We start from the raw sequence: 25,773 nt of genomic DNA on the forward strand, positions 1-25,773 counted from the left end.
CCTTACCCTTTTTATTTCTGACCTCTCAGGTTGGGTTCACACTATGGGCATATGCAGCTTGCAGTAGGGGCCCGGCGCGTCCCCTTTCACCGTTTTAGGTCTGATTTCAGCCTGAATTCGGACCTGAAATGGACCAAAAGCCACATAGGACCCCTGTACAAAAGCACACTGGACCCGCAGTGGAGATATGTCATCTGGCTCCATAGAAAGCCGGACACATACTCCTACCATGGAAACTGGATGCAGGGAAACCCAGCCTCAAACAAGCTTTACAAATTCAGCACTTTGAAGAGATTTAGAGAGGAGAAGACTGCAGATAAACAGGTACAACATATGTAGGAGAATTTGTTTTATCTCTGCTTCTCACTTGAGGCTAGTCACTGCACTGGGTTTATGTAAGGGTTTACAACCACTTTAAAGAACAACTATTAGGCATATACCCTTGCAGAACAAAGCCCGACCTTTAGCTAAAAAGAAATAATGAATGGATAACTTAGTGCAGAGCAGCCAAAATGTAAACATAATTTTCATTAACTTACAAAAGTATAGTAAAATCATAAAGAGCATTATATAAAAGTGCTAGGATTTGTTTAACTCATTTAATATATCAGTCCATATACTGATTCCAGTTACTTCGTAGTCCCCATCTTGTTGTTTCAATGTCTGAAGTCGAGTTAACACACATTCTTTAAGGTCAGGAGGTCCACTTAAGAGGCATCTAAAATGTTCAATAAACTCATGGAAAGACAATTTAGGAGTGTTGCTAGCCCACATTCCCAAAGTAATGTCTTGCTCCATCCCATATCCCAGTTTAAATAGGTAATCTAGATAGGTCTGCCTAAACTTAAAAAACCTAGAACTCAATACGGCCAATATCTTTTGGTTCACATTACTACAGAATCCTGTCCATGCAGTATCATTTTTCAACAGCCAATCTAGAATTAATTCATGCAATTGGTCCTGGTGGTTAGCACTTGCAATGTCATTAGATAGCAGCTGTGTTATCAGGTGGTACACAAGGGGTTGGGGGAGCTTGCCTAAGATATCTGACACTGCAGATGATTTCTGGTCATCTTCCAATTTCTTCAGTCTTCTTTGGAGGCTGCTTCCAAGGATGTCTGCTTGTGTAACTAACACAGGGTCCTCCAAAGGCTTATGTGATCTTCCACAAGCAAAAGGGAGTGATAGGAAAAGTTCAGAAGCAATTTTCTGAGATAGTGTGTGATTTAAAGAAAGAGAATCAACCTTCTCGGAGTCAGAATCTTGTAGACGCTCAACCAAATGCTTGAAGATGACAGTACTAACTGCACTGTTATGAAGAAGCGCCATGCAAAAAATAGCCTTGCCCTTTGCAAGATCTCTAAAAGTTATGTCTTTGTAATTTTTAAAGTTAACACAGAGCTCTTCATTCTTTGCTGCAAGATGTTCTTCAATGACATTTCTAATAGGGTCGTTATCCTTAAAACGATGGTAAACTTGCTGAAAATAACTTCCCCACTGGAGTGCTCGTTGAACAATTAAGACATCCCAGTCTTTTACATCGACGGTAGAAGACAACGCAAGCATGTCAGCAAAATGATCCAAGTTATCCAGCATGCTCTTCAGCTTTCCCGCCATTGTGTTGCCTAAAGCAAAGAGATATCAGCAACATAAGGAATCAGGCATAGGATCATAAAAAAGAGAACTTGGGCTTCCCTCGTGCAAAGAAACAGGCTTACATAGCTGCCCCCCTCCTCTGCTGTACACATTCACTTTTTCTTTGCTCTACTGCTGCCCCATTTGGCTGCCGAAAGCAAAGAGAAATAGCCAATACTACTAAATATGGGAAACATGCAGTTCACTAAAAATTTCTCCCACATGACCAGATGGGGCTTGGTGGTTATTCACTCATGAACCCTGCAGGATCACATGGGGGTGTAGGGAGGACTGAGTTCTTAACTATGCATTAGCTCCAAGTGGCAAACTTGAGCTTACACAGGGCTTCCATTCTTTGCTCCCAACAGCCAGAGTGGCATAGGTGTTAAAGGAAGGTAATTATGTGAAACAGGGGAAGGCGGCAGTTAAATGAAGAGGCAGAGGGGAGAGAAGCACCAAGCAAACTCTTGGTGTAGTACAGTTTTAATCTTGAATAAATGAAATGTATAAAAAAATTACCACTCACAAAAGGTGTAAACAGAGCAAGTGTGAAAACCAAAGAAGGCTTAGTGCAGGAGCGTCCTGCCTGCGGAGGGGCAGCCAAAGGAGGTGTGGATTGCCTCCAAAACGCATCCTGATTGACTATTCCTCTCATGTTTGACAGACAGTGCTCCCAGCTATGACAGCTCGCTCTGCAGCATCCTCTTACATTGTCCTCTACTGGAGCTGCTGCAGCGGCATGGACTAACCACCCCTCCGCGGGCAGGACCCTCCTGCACCGAGCCTTCTGCGGTTTTCACACTTGCTCTGTTTACACCTTTGTGAGTACCACTTTTTTTCTTTCATGTATTCAATATTAAAACTGAACTACACGAAGGGTTTGCTTGGCGTTTCTCTCCCCTCTCCCTCTTCTTTTGCAGCGTTGGTTTCCCAGCCCTTTTGGACCCAAGCAGCCTTGCATCTCTCTAAAGCCCCATACACACCATCAGTTTTTCTGCTGAGTTTTTCCTTCAGATTTACCAAAACCATATAATATGGAGGTCAAACCTTAGGAGTTTCAATTTGTATGCAATCAGGCAGGCCCTTACACTACATGGTTTTGGTAAACCTGAAGGAAAAACTCAGCAGAAAAACTGATAGTGTGTATGGGGCTTTAGAGTTAGTTGCCTGGACTTTTTATGAACAGTACATCATAATGGTTTATGGTCAATACGTTTCAACTATTGGCATTCCCACAGAGAAGGGTTGCACTGATAATTTTGTTTGTTCTTCAGCAGTTAAATGAAACTTTTAATTTTCAGTACAGGAGCAAAGCACAGGTTGAATTTAAAGCTGAACCCCAAAACAGATAAAAATGCCTAGATGGAAAAAAATAATCCTAATAAAGGACAAGTCCACCTTAACATTAAAGTGGTTGTAAACCCTTACAAACCACTTTGACCTACAGGTAAGCCTAGATTAAGGCTTACCTGTAGGTCCAAGAAATATCTCCTAAACCTACACGGCTTAGGAGATATTTACTAAAAGATAGGCACTGCTGTCTACGGCGCATGCGCACTATCGCTGTTCTCAGCATGCCGCTGCTAACGGGGATATGCCATTAGTGGCGGCTCCCGTGCGCATGTGAGTGGCCAGAGCGGTGACACCCGGAAGAAGATGGACGCTCCATACTACAGGGGACATCGCTGGCTCCTGTCTCAGGCAAGTGCATAGTAGCCCATTATGCTTTACCTTTGCAGGGAGGAAAGGAGAAGTAAACCCATTAGGGTTTACTTCCTCTTTAAATCTCTATATCTACAGACATCTGTAATCTAACAACCTATCTAGCCCTGTAAAGAAGAGATAAGTATACATATAAATTTTGAAGCTGATCTGAGCCGATCCCACGCTGAGCTGTCGGCTGCAGCTTTGCTGCAGAGGACACAGCTGACAACGAAATCCCCGCAGTTAGTGTATGGGTGACGTCACTTCCCATTCATTTCACAGCTGTTGTCAGCTGTGTCCTCTGCAGAGCTTCTGAGGCTGGAGACCAGACCGGAGCAGTTTAAAAAAAGAAGGGGTATGTACACTGATTTCTTCTTTAGAGAGCTAGATAGGTTAGTGTTAGATTGTGAGAAGAGAGGGAGGGGGGAGTATAGTGGCACTTGGAGAGAGACGGATGGGTGGGAAACAAAACTATAGGTAAAGGTGATTATGATAATAAAATCCAGTGGTTGGGGTAGCTTGGACCAGTGTTAATTTTGTCGACTAAAACACGACAAAATCTTAAACAACTGAAATGACTAAAATACAACTAAAACTGCATTTTAGTCAAAAGACTAAAATGGGACTAAAACTAAAATGCCATTTTAGTCCCAAGACTAAAACTAAATTGAAATTTGCTGCCAAAATAAACACTGGCTTGGACCCTGGAAAGTTAAGTTCAGTCTTGAATGGGTTAGGAACAAGTTAGGATCACAGACTGAAGGAGCACGCATGCTTAGAACGCGCTCCTGTTGGCCCTGTGCCCCACATCCAGTGACATCACAGCCAACGGGGAGACGACTGCCAGCTTGACTCGGAGCCTTGGAAACCCCTGCAGCTAGCGAGACAGCTGCAGCACCCCACACCGCCAGCTATCTGGATCAGGACTACACAGTGAGCCTCTCCTTGTGACTAGTCATTTTAACCCTTACCCTGTGAGTTAATTCTTATTTAAATTTTTTATCCTAATAAATTCATCATTAATCATTTTAATATAGTGCAATCAGATGAGCGTCGCTGTTCTCCACATTATAATGTTCGATTTTGGATGTCTGTAGATGTAGAGATTTTAGTGTTAGGGTGGACTTATCCTTTAAAGTAAACCATTACTAAAAAATAAATAAAAAAAAAATAAAAAAATAAAAGTGTTGAACTTGTGCCGGTTTCATGAATTCTGAATCAAGGAACCCGAAACAATGCATATTAGCCAGGATCATATTTGTGCATAGCCAACACAGGCCATGTCCTTGTGCATCAGGGCTGCCAATGCCAAGGTGCAGCCACCCAGGGGTTGACAAATTTGCTTGGAATCTAGGAGCCAGCTAAAAAAGTTAGGAGCCAGGTCCGTGACGGCGATCTGGACCTGTCCCTGGCCTGACATGGAGACGAGTGAGGGGAAGATAGCCCCCAGCCCCCCACCTGTCTCCAAGTCATTGCCCATAGCTCTTAGAGGGACATTTTATTTATTTTAGTTTTTTCAAATGACAATTTTTTTTTAAATTGCATTTTAGTGTAAATATGAGATGTGAGGTCTCTCTGACCCCAGATCTCATATATAAGAGCACCTATCATGCTTTTTTCTATTACAAGGGATTTTTACATTCCTTGTAATAGGAATAAAAGTGACACACATTTTTTTTTTTAAAAGAACAGTGAAAAAAATAAAAATAAAAGTTAAAATAAGAAAAAAATAAAATAATTTTAAACGCGCCCTGTCCCGCCAAGCTTGCGTGCAGAATCGAAAGCATATATAAAAACTGTGTTCAAACCACACACGTGAGGTATCGCTGCGATCGGTAGAGTGAGAGCAATAATTCTAGCCCTAGTTCTCCTCTGTAACTTAAAACGTGCAACCTGTAGAATTTTTTAAATGTCGCCTATGGAGATTTTAAAGGGTAAAAGTTTGTCGCCATTCCAATTTTGAAGCATGACATGTTGGGTATCGATTTACTCGGGGTAACATTATCTTTCACAATATAAAAAAAAACTTTACTGTTGTCTTATTTTTTTTTTATTAATTAAATTATTTTTCCCCAAAAAAGTGCGCTTGTAAGTCCGCTGTGCAAATACTGTGTGACAGACAGTATTGCAACGACCACCATTTTATTCTCTAGGGTGTTAGAATAAAAAATATGTATAATGTTTAGGGGTTCTAAGTAAAGGGAAGGAGAAAGGCTGGCAGGCAGGGGAAGCTCCATTAGCATTGCTGGTTGTCATTCCAACGGCCACAAGAGGGCGCCAGGTTCCAGAAGGAACCATAGGATCGCAGAAGGCCTCAAAGCCGCGGGCTCAATTACCAGCCGCCGGCGGCGTGGCCCGACGCGGTCACGCCGGGGGGGGGGGGTCCACGGAGACAGGATACCCCCAGCTGTGCTGCCCCAGGTCACTAATTCTAGTCGCAAATGCGACCTGGCGCCCGGGTTTTGTCGAGCCTTGTCTTATGTAGCCCTGATGTGTATCTTTACAGATGCTACTGACATCTCAAGTGACACTAATACAGTGATCAGTGATAATATACACTGTCACTGTAATAATGACACTGGGTAGGAAGGGGTTAACACCAAGGGCAATCAAAGGGTTAACTATGTTCTTAGTAGAGTGTGTTTACTATGTGGTGCTTTTAACCACTTGCCTACTGGGCACTTAAACCCCCCTCCTGCCCAGGCCAATTTCCCGCTTTCGGTGCTCTCTTTGAATGACAATTACTCAGTCATGTAATACTGTACCCAAATGATTTTTTTGTCCTTTTTTAATACAAATAGAGCTTTCCTTTGGTGGTATTTGATGACCTTTTTTTTTTTTTTTGCACTATAAATTAAAAAGTCTGAAATTAAAAAAAAAAAAAAAAAATAATTTTTTCTTTGTTTCTGTGATAAAATTGGCACAGAACACAGGTGATACTAATGACTGATGACACGTGACACTAATGACAGATGGCACTGATGACACGTGACACTAATGACAGATGGCACTGATACGTGGCACTGATGACACGTGATACTGATAACAGAAGGCAGGTGGCACTGGGGACAGGTGGGCATGTGTGTTGTGTGTGTTTCACTGTGTTAGTGTTCACTCATGTTTCACGGACGCTGCAGCTGCAGCATGAAAGCTCTCCCTTCTCACAAGCTGTCTCTGTGTGAGGAGGGAGAGCCGGCGATGAGAGATGATCTCATATGTTTACATATGAGATCACCTTTCTTTGGACACACCGCTCGAGTGCTAAATGGCCGCTGTGATTGCCCATTTAGCATGATCTGTGATTGGCTGTATCCAAGGGTCACGGCCAACACAGAACTTCCCCGATGCGTGCCCATGGCGGTGTGCAGAGGGGAAGTAAACAGGAGGAAGTCCAGTGACGCCCTCCCGGCAATTGGTGTCTGCGTTGTAGACATCTTTTGTCTATAGCGCGGGCACAACGTGGTTAACAAAAGAATGTGACTTTTTATTTCCGCCATATTCCCGCTTATTTACTGCCATATCCCCGCTAAGAGTTCGATCAGGTCCGCCTGAAAAACTGACAGGTGAACCTGATCAGACAGCCCTTGTGAAAGGGGCCAAGCAGGTAGGATTACAAATAATCTTTTTTTTTCCTTAATTAAAATTAATTTTTTTTTACTTTTAAAAAATAAATAAAAATAAAAGCCATTATATAAAAAAAAAATTAGCTATATATATATATATATATATATATATATATATATATATATATATATATATATATATATATATATATATATATATATATATATATATAGCTATTTACCAGCCACCACACTCACCGTTGGGCAAAAGGCGCCAGATGACGCCCGCAATCACTTCCTTCTCTTCACTTTGGGAAGGAAATGGGCGGGCAGTGAAAAACAGGCAGGGCTTTGAAGCTCCATTAGGATTAGCATTATTGGATGGGTTGTAATTTCAACATCCACCACAAGATGGCGCAAGACTACGGAAAGACTTTAGAAGGCCGCAAAGCTGCGGCCTCAATTACTGGCCGGCGCGGCCCAATGCAATCGCACGGTGGAGTTCGGGGTCCACACGAAGACAGGATACCTCAGCTGTGTTGCCCCAGGTGCCAGGACGCAAATTCTAGTCGCAAATGCGACCTGGCGCCCAGGGTTTGTCGAGCCCTGCAGCCACCCATACATTATTTACTGACAGAAACAGTCTTGTATATAGTAGAAGGTTCCACGCCAAGAGCTTGTCTGCCAGCATCAGTACACTGTGCACTAACAGGAGTCCCGAGTCTCAGTATACAAGCCATTCAAGCCTATTAGGACATTCGGCAGCCAGTGCTGAAAAGATTTTTATCAGACAGAATGTAAACAGACTGTGGCTCTGGAACTAAGGTGTGTAGGCAGTTATAGGGGTGGGGGTTGTTGGATTAGCATTGCTATATATCAAAGTACGGCTGTATTTTAAAGAAGAATCAAAAAAAAAATTACTTGGCTGTAAAAATAGTCACATAACATGCCAAAACTATGACTTGGTAAAATAACAACCACTTATTGGAAAATATTTATATATGAGGTTGTAGGGTAAAAGCTGTCTAAGGGCTAAAATACTCAAGTATTTGTTTTTTTCTTAAGACTTCAGTATTTTAAGCCTTTTGAAAGCTCTGCAATGCGGGTCTTGTTTGAACTAATCAAATAGAAAACTAGATTTGGGTTTATTATTGCTTTAAACAGCACATGTTTGGCAACTGGCTGCACAAGAAGCAGTGCAGTCACACTGGATTGGGAAGAGAGTCCTCGGGCCTTGTGTAAGCTCAAAGTAGGATTGACTTGGATGATACACAGAGATTCTTCTCCTTGCCCTGGCACCACATGGAGTAGTGATGGAGCAAAGAGAAGACAATAACAAGTTGCTGCAAGGAGAGTCATGTGAATCTATTGCCTTGGCCCAAATAGACAAAACAAGGGTCTCACTTTAAAGTGGATCTTCTCCCTACATGACAAGTTGCCTCCCATCCAGCCCTCTACTGCACAAATTGGGCTTTTTTATCTCGATTTACTCTTTTTTATCTCGATTTACTCTTTTTTAAAATATTAAAGCTCTGGCCACCCTCTTGTGCACATCATTTGCGTAGACCTGGTTGAACTCTGTGAAATTTGGAAAGCACTACAGTGTTCTCCACTATCTTCTGGGTCTTGTGCAGAGTGGCTTTCCTACTACACGGTGAACACTCAATACAGAATGCAAAGAGTTCTCTGATTGGATAAGGTGAAGAGATGGGGTGACGACATCAAAATTAAGAAAGTGCAAGGTGTTCCCTGAATAGCTCCCATGCCAATTAAGCCACTTCCTGTGTTCAGTAAGCAGCAAGGCAGCCATTCGATATGAAACCAAGAAGCTAGTGGAGATTATTGGAGTAGTAGTGCCTACTTCCAGCTTCCACGGGGATGCCACAGGTATGTTACCTGCATAGTTACAAAATCACCATAGCATGAATCCTTCTGTGAAGCTGATCTCAGGGAATGTGATAAAAATAACTCTTGCAGTGGGTGAGCAAGGCTAGGACAGGGGCGAGAGAAGGGGCAACCCTCTCTCCGCATTGCAGGAGTTAATTGACCATTTATTCTAGGGGGAGCTGAACTGGCAAGATTACTCAACTAACTTGTCGTTCCAACCGGATTCAGTGCTTTCCCACTCTCTGGTCAATGAGTGGAGCCTTTGTGTCATTGTGTACAACACGGAGCAATTACCCTAGATGGCACATCTTGGGGGCAAGCATGCAAACACTGCCTAACACAGCTTACAGAGCACTCTGTGGGGAACCAGTTGCACAGATCAAGGGAGCTTGCCAGAGCCAGAAGTAATGTAAGTATTATCATTGCAAGTGCTATTTTTGTCATATTACTGAAGTTCAGCTTAATGTTGCATTCACAATTTTGCATAGCTGGAACAAGCATTCCTGCTACATGTTTGACAAGTCATTGTGCATGTGAAAGGGTAGCCTATTCATTTGAATGCGATTCCACTATGCACGTTTGTCGCCCAAAAAGAAGCAAAAGCAACAAGCTTCATGCGATTGTGAAAGGCGCGGTTTGCCACAATTGCAGCACAATCCTGTAGCATGAGATCGCAGCAGCAGAGGTCCATTGCGTTTTGGGTGCCATTGAAGGATAATGGCACCCAAAAATGCACACTGTGTTGTGCTGTGATTGCCAAGCGCACCCACCCTTTGCTCTTTACCTTTATTTTTAGTCTTTCTACAAAATCACCTGACAGCAAACCTCAACGTGACATTTCATTAACTGCTTCCTGCCCAGCATACATATATAAATGTCCTGGATAGGCAGCTGTTGCTCCAGGATACTGCAGCCGGGATTCTGATATAATTATTTCGGCAGCCCGATCACTTTTACAGGGCTTGGAAGTGTACCTCTGTTCCAGCCAGCATTCACAGGCTCTCCCATTCCACCAGGGAGCCTGGGACCACTGCAAGCAGTCAGGTCATCCATTTCTCCCTCAGCTCTGTGAAAAATGAAGCCAAAAGCTATGAGGATTTTGTCATTTCTGGTTTCGGTGCTATGCTGGTGTCAGTCGGGGAAGCAGCCAATCAAACAGAGCTCTGATCTGCTGCCTTGGAGGGCAAAGGAGGGATCAGAGGTCTAATAGGCCTCTGATCTCTCCATAAAGAGTACCTGTTACTGCCCAAACTATCACAGGGGATGCTGTTCTTCTCTTGTGAGCAAACGTTGAATGAATAAAAAATAAAATAAAAAGTGTAAAAAAAAAAATTAAATAAACATAAAATACTTTAAAATGATTTATTTTTATTTTTTTAAGTGCCCCCCATCCCCTCATGTGAATGCACAAATGCAAACACGCACATAGATCCCGCATTCATATGCAAACAGTGATTGCGCCACACATGTGGGGTTTTGCTGCATATGTTGGAGTGAGAGCATTAATTCTAGTGCCAGAGCTTATGTTTAAAGGAGAAGTACAGCCAAGACTCTTTTGGTCATAAGTCTCCTGTAGGTCAAAGGAGTGCCCTTAGTTCTGCAGTCCAGTGACCCAGATTCAGGCAACAGCAGGCTTTTCCCTGCTGTCAGCTGACATCACAGAATCCCTCCAGGCTCTGAAGGGATCCTGACAATAATGTTGGAATCCATCCAGGTGTCTGACTGGCAGCTGGCTCAGGCTCTCAACATGCCTCAGAGCCTGAGCCAGCTGCTCTTGCCCCCTTCCCAACCAAGTTCTCTAGTGAGCATTAGAGGAGCAGAGAACCCGCTTGCCCATCTGTGTGCCCGCCACCGGCATAGCAGGTGCCGTTGGGTAGAGGGAAGGGAGAAGAGCGGACACACCTCCACTCTCCTCCCCTTCTAGTTGAGTTCCCCGGCCATCAAGGCCAGGAAAGAATGTAATGCAATGTGATGTGCATTACATTACATTCAGTGGAGCACAGAGGAGACATGCATTAAAGAGAACCTGCCACCGAAAAAATTATCACAGAGGGGACATTTTGTCCCCTATGTGATGAAAAAAAAAGTAAGTAAAACATTTTTTTTTTTATTTGAAAAAATTTGAGATGCACTGAAATGTTAGCTGTCAAAACATATTGGCCGAAAATTGTGTTTTCAGCATTTTCCCGATACAGAAAAAGGTGCCGATAATGGCATCAAGATTTTACTGTGCTTATGTTTTTCATAGGTCATGTGACTCAAAAACGTAACACACGTGCAATACTGATGCATTCTTACTGCGTTTTCACCGACCAAAAATGCAGCAAGCAAGATTTTTAACACCACAACAGAAGTGCAATGGACCAGTGTGAAGACATACATAGAATTTGAAGGGATGCACTTTTCTTGAGCTTTTCTTGCGCTAAAGGTACCGATAAAGGCTAACAAATTCATATTTATTTAAATTCATTTTATTAATGAAAAAGTCGAATATAATACAATTATAGTGCATCCTGAATTTCCAGTTTTGCCACCAAAATTTCCATTCGGTGCGCCTCTATAAAAAAATGTAAGTTACACTCCAGCACATAAAATCCATAAGTGCGCCGCAGTTAACAGCGATATGCCGCGAGTGGCGGCTCCCATGCGCATGCGTGGGAGTGGTGTCGTAGCGGCTCTGACGAATAACCGCGCCGGAGCAGCAAGACCCACCAAGAAGATGGAGGCTCCGGACTACAGGGGACAGCGGTGACTTCGCTGGCTCCTGTGTGAGGCAAGTGACACATAATGGACTACTATGTGATGCATAGTTGTCCATTATGCTTTACCTTTGCAGGGAATCAAAGAGGAAGTAAACCCATCAGGGTTTACTTCCTGTTTAATGCAGCAGCACTACACCACAACCGTGCAATGCATACAGTTGCGGGGTAGTTGCAGTGCAGCCCCATTCACCCTGGGTACACCCCGAGCTGCTGCCTCTGCAGCTAAAGGGGGGAGAAGTTGGGGTGGTAAAAACAGCTCAACCATGTGGTTTTACCACCCTTCCAAACTGACATGTGAACAAGCCCTTCGTTCACATCTGTGTGGCTGCGTGTAGGGCAGCCCATTCACTGCAATGGGCTTCCATACCTTCCAAATTTTTGAGATGGGAATGAGGGACACCTATCAGCAAAAGTATGCAGGCATAGGACACATCCCTTGCCACGCCCCATTAAAGGAGAGATGTACAATAAAAAAAAAAAAAAAAGGATTGGTTAAACCCACAAGTGCTTTTTTTACCATTATTATTCCTTTATATTGGCTTTTGGAATTTACAAATGCAGCAATTTAGAAATCAGATGAAAGGTTTAGCGCTGGGGAACACTTTTTGATAGATAAAAAGTGCATTTTATATACATCAGACCAAAATGAGGGATACATCAGGAGGAATGAGGAACAGAGGGGTATTGCTCCAAATCAGGGACAGTTGGGAGGTATGGGCTTCCCTACCCACAAAAATGCAGGGAAAGAAGCCCCAACCTTTTTTTTAACCACTTCAATACCTTAGGGCGTCATATCACATCCTTGACTTTGCACCGGGATAGCTGAATGATGCCTGTAGCTACAGGCATCATTCAAATCTCATTCACCGATTGATTGTCCTTAAAAGTAACGGCAGGGGATGAACCCCCCTCCCGTCGCCATCAGTGCTTCTCTGGGCTCTCCCGTGCCATTGGGGGCCTGGAGAAAGAATTGTCTGGTGTCGGATGAGGACGATAGAGATTTCCGGTCTCTATGACCGTCGGAGGCCCGGGCGATGGCTATGACTTCATGCCTGGGTTCCCAGAAGTAAACAAAGCCGCGATTGTGGCTCTCAGCATGAGATCGGTGAATTTCCAGCCTGCAGGAAAGATGTGAGGTCTTATTGACTCCGCATCGCTCCATAAAGAGGACCTGTCACACACAATTTCTATTACAAGGGATGTTTACATTCTTTGTAATAGGAATAAAAGTGATCCAAAAAAAAAAAACAAGGAAAAAAAAAAAGTGTATAAATAAAAAAAATTAAGTAAAATAATAAAAAAAAAAAAAAAATTTTAAAAACGCCCCTATCCCTGGTAGCTCGCGTTCAGAAGCGAACACACGCACAAGTACCGCTCACATATGTAAACGTTGTTCAAACCACACGTCAGGTATCACCACGTCCGTTAGAGCAGGGCTCGACAAAACCCGGGCGCCAGGTCGCATTGGCGACTAGAAATAGCAACCTCGCGCCTGGGGCAGCACAGCTGGGGGTATCCTGTCTCTGTGGACCCCCCCAGCGTTATCGCGTTGGGCCGTTCCGCCGGCGGCCGAAAATTTAGGCCGCGGCTTTGAGGCCTTCTGCGGTCCTATGATTCCTTATGGAATCTGGCGCCCTCTTGTGGTCGCTGTTGGTATGACAAACCAGCAATGCTAATGACTGTTTTATATTACCTGCCTCTTCTTCCCTTTATTTAGAACCCCCTAAACATTATATATATTTTTTATTCTAACACCCTAGAGAATAAAATGGTGGTTGTTGCAATACTGTCTGTCACACCGTATTTGTGCAGCGGACTTACAAGCGCACTTTTGTTGGGAAAAATAATTTAGTTAATAAAAAAATAAGACAACAGTAAAGTTAGCCCAATTATTTTTTATATTGTGAAAGATAATGTTACGCCGAGTAAATTGATACCCAACATGTCACGCTTCAAAATTGCACCCGCTCATGGAATGGCGACAAACTTTTACCCTTTAAAATCTCCATAGGCGACGTTTAAAAAAATTCTACAGGTTGCACGTTTTGAGTTACAGAGGAGGTCTGGGGCTAGAATTATTGCTCTCGCTCTACCGATCACGGCGCTACCTCCTATGTGTGGTTCGAACACCGATTTTATATGCGGGCAGGACAGGGCGCGTTTAAAAATTATTATTTTTTCTGCTTATTTTAACTTTTTTTTTTTTCCACTGTTCTTTTAAAAAAAATGTTGTGTCACTTTTATTCTTATTACAAGGAATGTAAAAATCCCTTGTAATAGAAAAAGCATGACAGGTCCTCTTAAATATGAGATCTGGGGTCAGAGAGACCTCGGATCTCATATTTACACTAAAATGCAATTGAAAAAAAAATTGTCATTTGAAAAAAAAAAAAAATGTCCCTCTAAGAGCTATGGGCAATGACTTGGAGACGGGGGGGGGGGGGGGGGGGGAAGGGGGGCGGTGACGGCACTGCTATCTTCCCCTCACTCGTCTCCATGTCAGGCCAGGGACAGGTCCGGATCGCCGTCATGGACCTGGCTCCTAACTTTTTAAGCTGGCTCCTAGATTCCAAGCAAATTTGTCAACCCCTGCGTTAGAGCATGTGCAACAATTCCAGCACTAGACCTCCTCTGTAGCACTAAAATGGTAACCTGTAAAATTTTTCAAAGGCTCGCCTATGGAGATACTGACGTTTGGCGCCATTCCATGAGTGAAATTTTAAAGCGTGACATGTTAGGTATCTATTTACTTGGTGTAACATCATCTTTCACATTATACAAAAAATTGGGCTAACTTTACTGTTTTGTTAGTTTTTAATTCATGAAACCTTTTTCCAAAAAAAGGTGTTTGAAAAATTATTGCGCAAATACCGTGCGCGATAAAAAGTTGCAATGGCCACCATTTTATTCCCCAGGTGTCGGCTAAAAGAAATATATGTTTGGGGTTCTATGTAATTTTCTAGCAGATAAATGATGATTTTTACATGTAGGAGAGAAGTGCCAGAATAGGCCCGGTATGGAAGTGGTTAAAATTGCACTGCACCAAAAGCACCCCACGTTTTCCAATGTGTGGAGTACCATTAAGAAGGAACGGCACCCCTAAAGAGCAGGGCATTCGTCTGTGTGTCAGGGACGGTTTTGCATGTGTTCTGTGACACACAATAATGTGAACCAAGCCTTGGACTGGGCGCCTCAAGACTGAGAATACTTTTTAAGGACGCCCCCGACTGGCAAAAGTTTGATAAACAAGCCTTTACCCCCCACCTCCTATACTCACCTTCTCCAACTTTACCCCGCACACCAAGCCCAGCCAGCCATCTTTATTTGCCCTCAGCAAATATGCCCGGTGGGTGAGCGTCACCTCCCAATGACGTCACCACGCTCTGCGCCACAGGTAGCCCAGTTATCGGGACACTTGTCCTCACTCAAAATGGCCGCGAAAAACGTGCTAGTGCGGCCACGCAAGTCCGGCGTGATAGGTTGACGTCAACGGGCAGCGGAAGACGTCATATTTTACAACAAGAGGAGACGATGCCGAAGAGCTGTGTGGCCTCGGAGTGCCGGAGATCGGAGGGAGCGCGAGAAAGTTATTATAAGTAAGTAGAACCGGGAGCGCGGGGGGGGTCACTGTGCCCCGGGCAGCCTGGTTGCGGGCGGACGTGTTGTGTTTTTCGCGGTGGCTGAGGGGGAGGGGAATGCACTATAGAGGACAGGGATTGCCAGCTTACTCATTTCTATGTGGCCAGAGTCATAAAGAGCTGCACTTACACCGCAGGGAATACCTCGTCATACGGCTCAGGTTAAAGTGTATCCCGACCCAAAATGGAGGCAACACCTGTGTCCTGCTGGGGATATCCCTTCACTTCCGGTCCCAGAGACATAACAGGAAGTGAGGAGACCAATCCTTCCAGGGGGGAATCCCCTTCATGACTGGTCCCTGGATTCATAGTCGCCTTTAGATTTCTTCTAAGGCACGTTACACGTGTGTGTGTGTGTGTGTGTTTTTTGTTTTTTGTTTTTTGTTTTTTGTTTAACGCAACACATTTTCATCCTGGATCACCTGTGGAAAAATTCATATGGAACTAAAGGGAGGGGGGTGTGCTTTTCACACAGGCATGCTTACAAATATGGTATGTGCTTTTCAGGATTGCAGCTTACATTTTTAATGCAGTTTTACAGCCTGTTTACACCACAAAAGTCTCTCCAGATCTGTTCCGGATTCATTTTCTTGATGCATTCAGGAAAAAATGCAGCCTGTTAGGGCTCCTTCATATGGACATGTCCATGTACGGAGCCCGCTCTGCTCAGCGGGGGATCGCTCTGTCGCTTTTCCCCCCGCTGAGCAGGCAGATGACAGGTCTGTCTCTGCACACTGTGCGGGGGCGGACCTGTCAGAGTGCTGCTCTCCCCTATGGGGGATCGGATGAAGACGGACCAGAGTCCGTCACCCACTCCATAGACTGATGGAAAAATTGGGTTTTTCCTCCGTCGGATTGGAGCGGGTCGGCGGACACGTCACCACTAGGGATGAGCTTCAAGTTCGACTTAAACATTGCCTGCTCACCAAACAGAGAACAATTTGGGGTGTTCGCTGCAAATTTCGAAAAGCCGCGGAACACCCTGTAAAAGTCTATGGGAGAAATCTAAAGTGACAATTTTAAAGACTTAGATGCAAGATATTGTCATAAAAAGTGTTTGGGGACCTGGGATCTCTACTGCTGAGTAGGCGATTCTTTAATATAAACAAGTGGAGAGATGATCTGCTCACTCAGCTGTCAAAAGAGAGCATGGGGCAGTCAGCCAAATTTAGAACTTGAAACATTGTAACTAAGGCTTCCTCCTTAGATCAAAGGGATAGAACTTCTGTGTAAACAAATAATCTGGGCAGTCTGCCAAGCTTTCAACCACCTTTGAATGCAGGAAGTTTAACCACTTAAAGTCTAAATCTTTCTTTTTCTGACACTTCTTTCTTAAGTTAAAAATCACTATTTTTTTTCCTAGAAAATTTCTTGGAACCAGCAGAGACCCTAGGGAATAAAACGGCAATTGCTGCGATATTTTGTCACGCTGTATTTGCCCACTGGTCTTTCAAATGCAATTTTTTTTGGGGGGGGGGGGGGGGGAATGCACTTAAATCAGGGCTTGACAAATTTGCTTGGAATCTAGGAGCCAGCTTAAAAAGTTAGGAGCCAGGTCGGTAACGGCGATCTGGACCTGTCCCTGGCCTGACATGGAGACGAGTGAGGGGAAGATAGCGCCGCGCCCCCCCCGTCTCCAAGTCATTGCCCATAGCTCTTAGAGGGACATTTATTTATTTTTTTTAAATTGCATTTTAGTGTAAATATGAGATCTGAGGTCTCTCTGACCCCAGATCTCATATTTAAAGAGGAAGTAAACCCTGATGGGTTTACTTCCTCTTTTTTTTCCCTGCAAAGGTAAAGCATAATGGACTACTATGCATCGCATAGTAGCTCATTATGTGTCACTTACCTGACACAGGAGCCAGCGAAGTCGCCGCTGATCCCTGTAGTCCACCACATCCATCTTGCTGGTGGCGTCTCGCAGCTCCGACCAATGACAGCGGCGAAGCCGCGATGACGTCACTCCCGCGCATGCGCACGGGAGTCGACAAATTAGGCAAATCCATTCTTGGATTTGCCGCATTTAGTGCGCCTGCGCGCCGCTGTCTACGGCGCATGCTCCGTAGACAGCGGTGCCCATTTTCGGGCAAATATCTCCTAAACCATATAGGTTTAGGAGATATTGCTTGGACCTACAGGTAAGCCTTAATCTAGGCTTACCTGTAGGTCAAAGTGGTTTGAAGGGGTTTACTTCCTCTTTAAGAAGACCTGTCATGCTTTTTCTATTGCAAGGGATTTTTACATTCCTTGTAATAAGAATAAAAGTGACACAATTTTTTTTTTTTTTTTTTTTTTTTTAAAAGAACAGTGAAAAAATAAAAATAAAGTTTAAAATAAGAAAGAAAAATTTTTTTTTTTTTAAACGCGCCCTGTCCCGCCTGTATATGAAAGCAGTGTTCAAACCACACATAGGAGGTATCGCCGTGATCGGTAGAGTGAGAGCAATAATTCTAGCCCTGGACCTCCTCTGTAACTCAAAACATGCAATCTGTCGAATTTTTTTTTAAACATTGCCAATGTAGATTATAAGGGTAAAAGTTTGTCGCCATTCCATGAGCGGGTGCAATTTTGAAGCGTGACATGTTGGGTATCAATTTACTCGGCGTAAAATTATCTTTCACAATATAAAAAAATAATTGGGCTAACTTTACTGTTATTTTTTTATTAAATTATTTTTCCCCCAAAAAGTGCGCTTGTAAGTCCACTGCGCAAATACGGTGTGACAGACCGTATTGTAACAACCACCATTTTATTCTCTAGGGTGTTAGAATAATATATATATGTGTGTGTGTGTGTGTGTGTGTGTATGTGTGTATGTGTGTTTAGGGGGTTCTAAATAAAGGGAATGAGATAGGCAGGTAATAGAAAAACAGGCAGAGAGAGCTCCATTAACATTGCTGGTTGTCATGCCAACGGCCACCACAAGAGGGCGCCAGATTCCAGAAGGAATCATAGGACCGCAGAAGGCCTCAAAGCCGCGGCCTCAATTACCGGCCGCCGGCGGAACGGCCCGACGCGATCACACTGGGGGGGGTCCACGGAGACAGGATACCCCCAGCTGTGCTGCCCCAGGCGCCAGGTCGCTATTTCTAGTCGCAAATGTGACCTGGCGCCCGGGTTTTGTCGAGCCCTGACTTAAATAATAAAAAAACAAAAACAGTAATGTTAGCACGATTTTTATTTTTTTTTTGTTTTAAGATGAAAGATTGTTACACCGTGAGAATCGTAATCTATCTTCTAAGCAAAAGAAAATCATGATTCTCATTTTATCCAGAATCGTGCAGCTCTAGTATCTGGTGTGATCACCATTTGCCTCATGCAGTGCAGCATATCTCCTTCACATAGAGTTGGTCAGGCTGTGGATTGTGGAATGTTGGTCCATTCCTCTTCAATGGCTGTGCGAAGTTGCTGCATATTGGTAGGAACTGGAACATGCTGTTGTATACGCCAATCCAGAGCATCCCAAACATGCTCAATGGGTGACATGTCTGAGTATGTTGGCCATGCAAGAACTGGAAAGTTTTCAGCTTCCAGGAATTGTGTACATGGGGCCGTGCATTATAATTCTGCAACATGAGGTGATGGTTGTGGATGAATAACACAATAATGGGCTTCAGGATCTCGTCACGGTATCTCTGTGCATTCAAGATGCCATCAATAAAATGCACCTGTGTTCATTGTCCATAGCATACACCTGCCCATACCATAACCCCCACCGCTACCTTGGGCCCCTCCATCCACAACGTTGACATCCCGCACAAATGGGTGTTATTATTGAATAGACTGTAAATGTGCATCATGTAAACACACTGACTGTCTTTCTCCCCTTGTTGTAGGTTTCCTTTGCATGACAAAGTGCGCCTCAAGCAATGGCTAGCCAACATGAATGTGGAGAATTTCTTTCCATCCAAGAATCAGTATCTTTGCAGCAAACACTTCAAACCATCTTGTTTCCAAGTCAGATGGGGAGTTCGCTATCTAAAACATGATGCAGTTCCAACAATCTTCTCATCTGGTGGAGTTTCAGTATGTATTGTATTTCCATGTCTGGAGCAGTGATACTTAGAATGTACCCTTTGTTATTATCTGTGAAGATCTGCAAAGCTGAAGTTGCTCAGTTACATGATGCTGGATGTGATTTTACCACTTGATGATAAACCCCACCGGCAGAGTGGCTACTCGCCCCAATGCTATTTTAAAATGTAGCCGGGAATTGGCGACTCCTTGAGGGGGTTTTATTTTAGGTACTTGTATAGCGCCGTCGAAAGTGCTATCCACTACACCACTGTGGCTCAGAATTAAACTATTGGCTGTCAGTGACCATGAACCTCAAGCACTAAGCTGAAATTTGTCAGCTCTTGGGCTTATGCTGCTTCTACAATATTGCTCCTAGGAGCACCCTGTTAAAGTAAACAGTTCACATTCTCAATGTGAGTAGTGAGGGCACAGCATTTCTGTCAGTGCAGAGCCTTGAACAGCACCATTTCAGCCGTGTCCAGCCTCTTTAAAGCATCAGATCACTGCTATAGTGATTTGTTGCTGGCCAATCTAGTGGTGTATATATCTATCTATCTATCTATCTATCTCCCTCCCAAAATGAATCCCCAGGTCCCAACAGTGATAGGATGATCTGCCTTTTTGCATTCAAATGTATATATGCGTGAGCCTGCGTTTCCTGGTTGGGGGGGGGGGGGGGTGTCAGCCTGGCTGGGCTGTGATTCGCCACCGCACAGGCCGATCGTCAGGTGCCGGACAGTGATTTACTGCCGGTGATTGGTTCTGAGACTTGGAGAACACAGCTCTGTCAGTGGAAACGACAAAGAGATTTGTTTAATGACTGGGATCTAGTTGGTTTTTCATTCCCTGCTAAGCAGGGAATGTCTGTCTGGGAAGCAGACCAGCTGCTTCCTGCACCGTTCTGTCCCCTCTCCCTACAAGCGACTATACGAATTTCCCTTGTATCTTCCTCCCACAGGTGTGCTTTAAAATTATGCACACCCGTGTAGTGACGACAAACTACATACCGTTTTTAAAAAACCTTTTACAGGTTACAACTTTAGGCTGCTTTATGCCGCGTACACACGATCAAACTATCCAGCGGACTTGGTCTGGCGGCCCAGAGTCCACCGGACAATCTGCCCGTGTGTGGGCTCCGGCGGACTTTTATTTTTCCCCCTCAAAAGTAGGGACGTAGAAAGTAGTTTTGATTCAAATTGTGTGTGTGCTAGTCCAGACTTTTGAAATGAACGGACTTTCCCGCACACAGAGGAAAGTCCGTTCATTTTGAACGTGGCTCCAGGTAGCCAGGACTAGTGAAGGAAGTCAATGTCGCCGCCTTCGGCAGCGAGGTTGACCCGTCGCTAGCCCCGCCACCTGGTGTGGACTTAAAGGGGAAGCCCTACGCTGAAAAAAAAATGGCGTGGGGTCCCCCCAAGGTCCATATAAGACCCTTATCTGAGCACGCAGCCCGGCCGGTCAGGAAAGGGGGTGGGGACGAGCGAGCCCCCCACCCCAAAGCACCTTGTCCCCGTTTTGAGGACAAGGGCCTCTTCCCGACAACCCTGGCCGTTAGTTGTTGGGGGCTTATGGGAATCCAGATACTGCCCCCCCCCCCCCCCACCTATGTGAATGAGTATGGGTGTACAATGTAAAAAAGCAACACAAGGGTTTTAAATTTATTGCACAGCTCTGGTGGTCTTCTTCCGTCTTGGGGGTCTTCTCGCCGGACTCCTCCGTTATCTTCTGCTCTTTCAATAGCGGAGTAGGCCGGCTTTCTTCTTTGCCGCCGTCCGGGGGTCTTCTTTCTGACTTCGGGGGTTTTATCCCCCTCTTCGGTTCTTCTTGCCGGGCCTCCGCTCCTTCTTCCAGCTCTTTTACTGGCGGTGGTCCGGTCTTCTGTCGCCGCTGTCTTCGCCTCCTTCTCTTCTAGTCTTCTCTTCTTCCTTGAGATGTTGACTCAACGCTGTCTCTGGCCGTAATGACAGGGACGTGTTGCGCGGCGACTTGTATAGGGACAATGGGCGGGGTCAGCGGGTGATGACTGTGATGACATAATGGCGGGGACATCACCCGGTGACCCTGCCCATTGTCCCTATATAAGTCGCCGCTCAACATGTCCCTGTCATTACGGCCATAGACAGCGTCGAGTCAACATCTCAAGGAAGAAGATGAGAAGGTGGCGAAGACAGCGCTGACAGAAGACCGGGCCACCGCCAGTAAAAGTGCTGGAAGAAGGAGCGGAGGCCCGGCAAGAAGAACCGAAGAGGGGGACAAGAGCCCCAAAGTCGGAAGAAGACCCCCGGGCGACGAATAAGAAAGCCGGGCTCCTCAGCTAGTGAAAGAGCTAGTGAAAGAGCAGAAGATAGCGGAGTAGTCTGGCAAGAAGACAACCGGAGCTGTGCAATAAATTATTTTAAACCCTCGTGTGTGTTTGTGTGGTTTTTTTTTTTTTTTTTTTTTCCCCCACCAGGTGGGGGGACCGGTATCTGGAGGCCCCCTTATTCAAGGGGGCTCCCGGATTTCGATAAGCTGCCTGCCCGCAGACCCCGACAACCAACGCCCAGGGTTGTTGGGAAGAGGCCCTTGTCCTCAACATGGGGACAAGGTGCTTTGGGGTGGGGGGGCCGCCAAGACCATACCACGGGGGCCAGCGTCGCGTCAATCTCGCCGCCAATGGACTCCCTTCTCAAGTCCCAGCCACCTGGAGCCGCATTAAAAATGAACGGAATTTCCTCCGTGTGTGGGTAAGTCCGTTCATTTCAAAAGTACGGCGGTCTCCCGCCATAGTCCGGCGGACCTAGTCCACCGGAAAAGTCCGGTCGTGTGTAGGCAGGTCCGCTCGTTTGGAAAATCCGGCGGACTTAGTCTGGCGGACAAACCTGGCGGAATAGCACCTGTAAAGAGCCTCTCCACTCGCTCCAGTGTGAAACCCCCGAGTGCTTTCACAATTGCGCAAGGCCCTGGCAGGAAGCCAAATGTCCGGTAAGTGGTATCTTTGTGGCGCTGTAGGGGCGGTGTATACACTCCTACAGCGCACCTGCCCATTGAAATCAATAGGCAGCGCCGCTTTGTGGGTGCATTTAACACTTTTTTCGGCCTTAGCAGGGGTAAAAAGTGCCGCAAAAACAATGGTAAAGCACCGCTAAAAATAGCAGCGCTTTACTGCCAACACCCCAGTGTGAAAGGAGCCTTAAATTTACAGAGGAGGTCTACTGCTAGACTTGCTGCCCTCGATCTGACATTTGCAGTGATGCCTCACATCCTTGGTGCAATTGCTGTTTACATACATCATGAGACCAATGCTTGCGTGAGCACGGCAAAGCAGGGATACCTTTTTTTTTTTTTTAATGCACATCGATCGATGGGCTGGGGTAAGGGTGCTGCAGAAGTGGTGCGCTCGCAAATCCTGATTGGCAGCCCATCAGGAAGGACATTGGGCTCTACCGGCCTGTGTTTGACTTTTGTGGCTGCTGGGGACTACTTGTGCTAGCCACCACACCAGCTTGACCTGCACTTATGGGACTCACCATGTTACCAAGTATTACTGCAGTGCTGGTTTGCTACGACCAAGATGTACTAGGCCGCTGGTGTTCGCCAAAAGGTTGTGCAGCCCTAGTACTGGCTCTCTGCTGCATACAAGAACTATGCGGTTGTTGCACCTCAGCAATAGAAGAACGGGGTTGCGTATGCATGACCTTTAGCAGGGACCTCCACTTCGTCATCAGAGCTCTGTCAGGGTGCTGTTGCTCTCTACAGGTTCGTATAGTGGGCTTTAATTGGATTGTTATCCTGACAGCGAGGATTCCCCAGCGCGCTCATCTCTCATATTCAGTATCCTGTTGGCCTCTGCACTAGTGTACCTTTCGTTTTAACATTTTGGTCACTAAATTTACAGTTACAGCTAGTTTGACTCACAGGTAAAGCACCTGGTTGTCAGACTGCTTGAATCTCTACAAAAAAGATTTGCTAGCACTTAACAGTTAACGTCAGGTGTGACTTTGTTAACACTGCAGTTTTGTGTGCTATGTTTTGTAACGTGACAGTGATCTGGTGGGCTGGGCAGAGGGCTGAACACAGGTGTCTGGGCTGATCCTGCTAACGCTGTGTTTTTGGGGACGCTAGTGTAGATCTGATCAAAGATATTGATCCGTTCAGACCCTATACTGGCAATGGAGGTGTATGGTGTTAGATTTTAACAATTTGATTGCCAGTAGCACTGACACATAACTGAAGTCACCCGTGACGCTAATAGTTAACAGGGGACAAATCAGAGGGTTAAGTGTGCCTATGCATAGTGCTTGGTGTACTCACTGTAGATGTCTTCTCCCAGCATGCTGGAACCAAAAAGGGCTGCACAAGGAGAGATGACATAATTTCCTCTGCTTCTGTTTTCACAGGCGGAGGCTTTTCATTCGCCAGAACCGATAAGCAGGTCCAGGCCAAAATCCTTGGCCTGGACCTGTAGACTGATTGGGTCTGAAACAAATCCGATCTCTGTGGGAGCGCGCGCCCTACATGAGGGCACGAGCAACGTACAGATGTGCTGGTTTGCGCAGTTGAGCCGCCTTGCTGCAGTATATCTGCGGAAGGCGGTTGACAAGTGTTTAAAAAATAAACTCTAAATAGAATCCACGTTAACTCCCAAAAAGCACTGAATCCGAGCCAGAGCTGGTGCTTTGAGCCTGGGTTCACTTCATTGCAAATTGTCCCCGCATCCAATTCGCAAGAGCGGGAGATCTTGACCGGGTCTTTGTATGGAGGCGGTTCACATATCCTGGCTGCGGCTCTGGTGCGAATTTGCACAGGAGCCCTGTGTCTTTTGGTTCAAATTCAGCCAAAAATTTGAACTGAAATCTGCCCTCAAACGGTGAACCGAGACGCATTTTGCAGAAAAATCTGCCCTTCTCATACCCCCCCAGATTTGCTGACCTGTTGCGTGGCTATCTCCCGCTCTGAGGCCCGGTATAGCTGCTTCAGGGGTCTGTGGTTTGGAAAACCCCCTTAGCATTCATGTGTTTGTCCCACTGACAGGATGGGCTATGTGGGTTCTGATTGGTTGGTGCCAGCAACGTGGTGGTGCCGACAGGAGGGAAATTTCGGAGCATTCCAGCTTGAGCGTACATTTTGGAGATTCAGCTGTGGGGATTTCTAGACCCCTGACGTGGTTATACCATGGTTTAGAACAGGAGCTCGCCGCAATCCAGGTCAGCGGGGGGGGGGGGGGTCCTGTGTAAGTTCACCTTTACACATTTTTCTGTAAAAGTGAACTTGCCCTTTCATTTCTCAGTAATGCTGTTTTATTTTGATAGCATTCTGGTGAATTGGTCATACGTTCCCTCAAGTAGACTTATCAGGGATCTAAACAGTCATCAGTTCTCCATATATTCTGATAATCCTGTGTACAGCAAAGATTCTGACATTGGGTCATGTGATCTTCGTCTGAGAGATTGCGGCAACTGGGAACGTAGGGGTTTGTAGACACTTTTTAGTATGTAGTAAAATAGAACTAAAGGCAAAATGCCCCCACCCCCAAAATCTATGTCGCGTTGTGGTGATTTCTCTTCACTTCCTGTTCCATAGCCAGAATAGGAACTAAGAGGAAATCCTTGCAAATTAAAGTGGTTGTAAACCCTTACAAACCACTTTGACCTACAGGTAAGCCTAGATTAAGGCTTACCTGTAGGTCCAAGAAATATCTCCTAAACCTATACGGAGATATTTACCTGAAGACAGCCACCGCTGTCTATGGCACATGCGCCGTAGACAGCGGCGCGTAGGCGCACTGGGGAAGCCGCGAGTGTCGGCTCCCGTGTACATGTGCGGGAGTGACGTCATCGCTGCTCCGGCGAATCACAGCGCCGGAGCAGCGAGACCCACCAAGAAGATGGACGCTCGGAACTACAGGGGACAGTGGTGACTTCGCTGGCTCCTGTGTCAGGTAATTGACACATAATGGACTACTATGCAATCCATAGTAGTCCATTATGCTTTACCTTTGCAGGGAGACAAAGAGGAAGTAAACCCATCAGGGTTTACTTCCTCTTTAAGGGAAACCCTTGGGCCCCCTGCAGGCCACCAAGACCTAGTGTCCCTATTGGAAGAGTTTCCCTCTATATTACTTTTCTGGGAACATCCCACAATTTGGGATTTTTCTTTTACTTTCAATGCTGGGTAAACGGGTCAAATGGAGAAGAGGAATTTCACTGTGGGAAAAAATATTAAAAGCCAGCAGCTACAAATACTGCAGCTGCTGACTTTTAATAGATGGACACTCGCCTGTCCCAGGGTCCAGCGATATCGATCTCTCGGCTGCTGCTGCCACCATTCTAGGTGAGGGAATCAGGAAGTGAAGCGTTGCGGCTTCACTTCCCAGTTCCCTACTGCACATGCGCGAGTCGCGCAGCACAATAGGAATTGTCCGCGCTGTCTCTGGGACCCGTGTGTGTCCCAGCAGACAGCGCACAGGGACAGGAAGAGGCATAGACTCCCCGTGGGAGTCTATGCCCGGAAGTGGGTGTAAATACCTGTCTTTGACAGGTATCCGCACCCCCTCCCCCCTGAAAGGTAACAATTGTGACACCG

General features: G+C 45.5%; 2 protein-coding genes across 4 annotated transcripts in view; one reads left to right on the top strand and one right to left on the bottom strand.

Moving 5' to 3' along the window:
• Window positions 1-500: 500 nt before the first annotated feature.
• FANCF (FA complementation group F) lies at window positions 501-15,417 on the bottom strand. 2 transcript variants are annotated; one of them, XM_077455838.1, is made up of 2 exons: window positions 15,320-15,417; window positions 501-1,625 (listed from the first exon to the last, which is right to left on the bottom strand). In XM_077455838.1, exons 1-2 carry the CDS (start codon window positions 15,339-15,341, stop codon window positions 580-582), a joined length of 1,068 nt encoding a protein of 355 aa, XP_077311964.1. In that variant the 5' UTR covers window positions 15,342-15,417; the 3' UTR covers window positions 501-579. The 2 variants fall into 2 exon arrangements, with proteins under 2 accessions (XP_077311964.1, XP_077311970.1); XM_077455844.1 differs by lacking the exon at window positions 15,320-15,417 and adding an exon at window positions 14,829-14,984.
• The window catches only part of LOC143932264 (THAP domain-containing protein 5-like), a 28,526-nt gene continuing 17,768 nt past the window's right edge, over window positions 15,016-25,773 (top strand). For both annotated transcript variants that reach the window (XM_077455829.1, XM_077455820.1), the window contains exons 1-2: window positions 15,016-15,147; window positions 19,029-19,218. In XM_077455829.1, coding sequence (XP_077311955.1) covers window positions 15,083-15,147; window positions 19,029-19,218 — 255 coding nt within the window. In that variant the 5' untranslated portion in view covers window positions 15,016-15,082. The remainder of the gene's footprint in view (window positions 15,148-19,028; window positions 19,219-25,773) is intronic.

The sequence above is a fragment of the Lithobates pipiens genome, unplaced genomic scaffold (assembly GCF_037356315.1).
Source record: "Lithobates pipiens isolate NorthernLeopardFrog02 unplaced genomic scaffold, aLitPip1_a1.2 Scaffold_1, whole genome shotgun sequence".
Classification (NCBI taxonomy): Eukaryota; Metazoa; Chordata; class Amphibia; order Anura; family Ranidae; genus Lithobates; species Lithobates pipiens.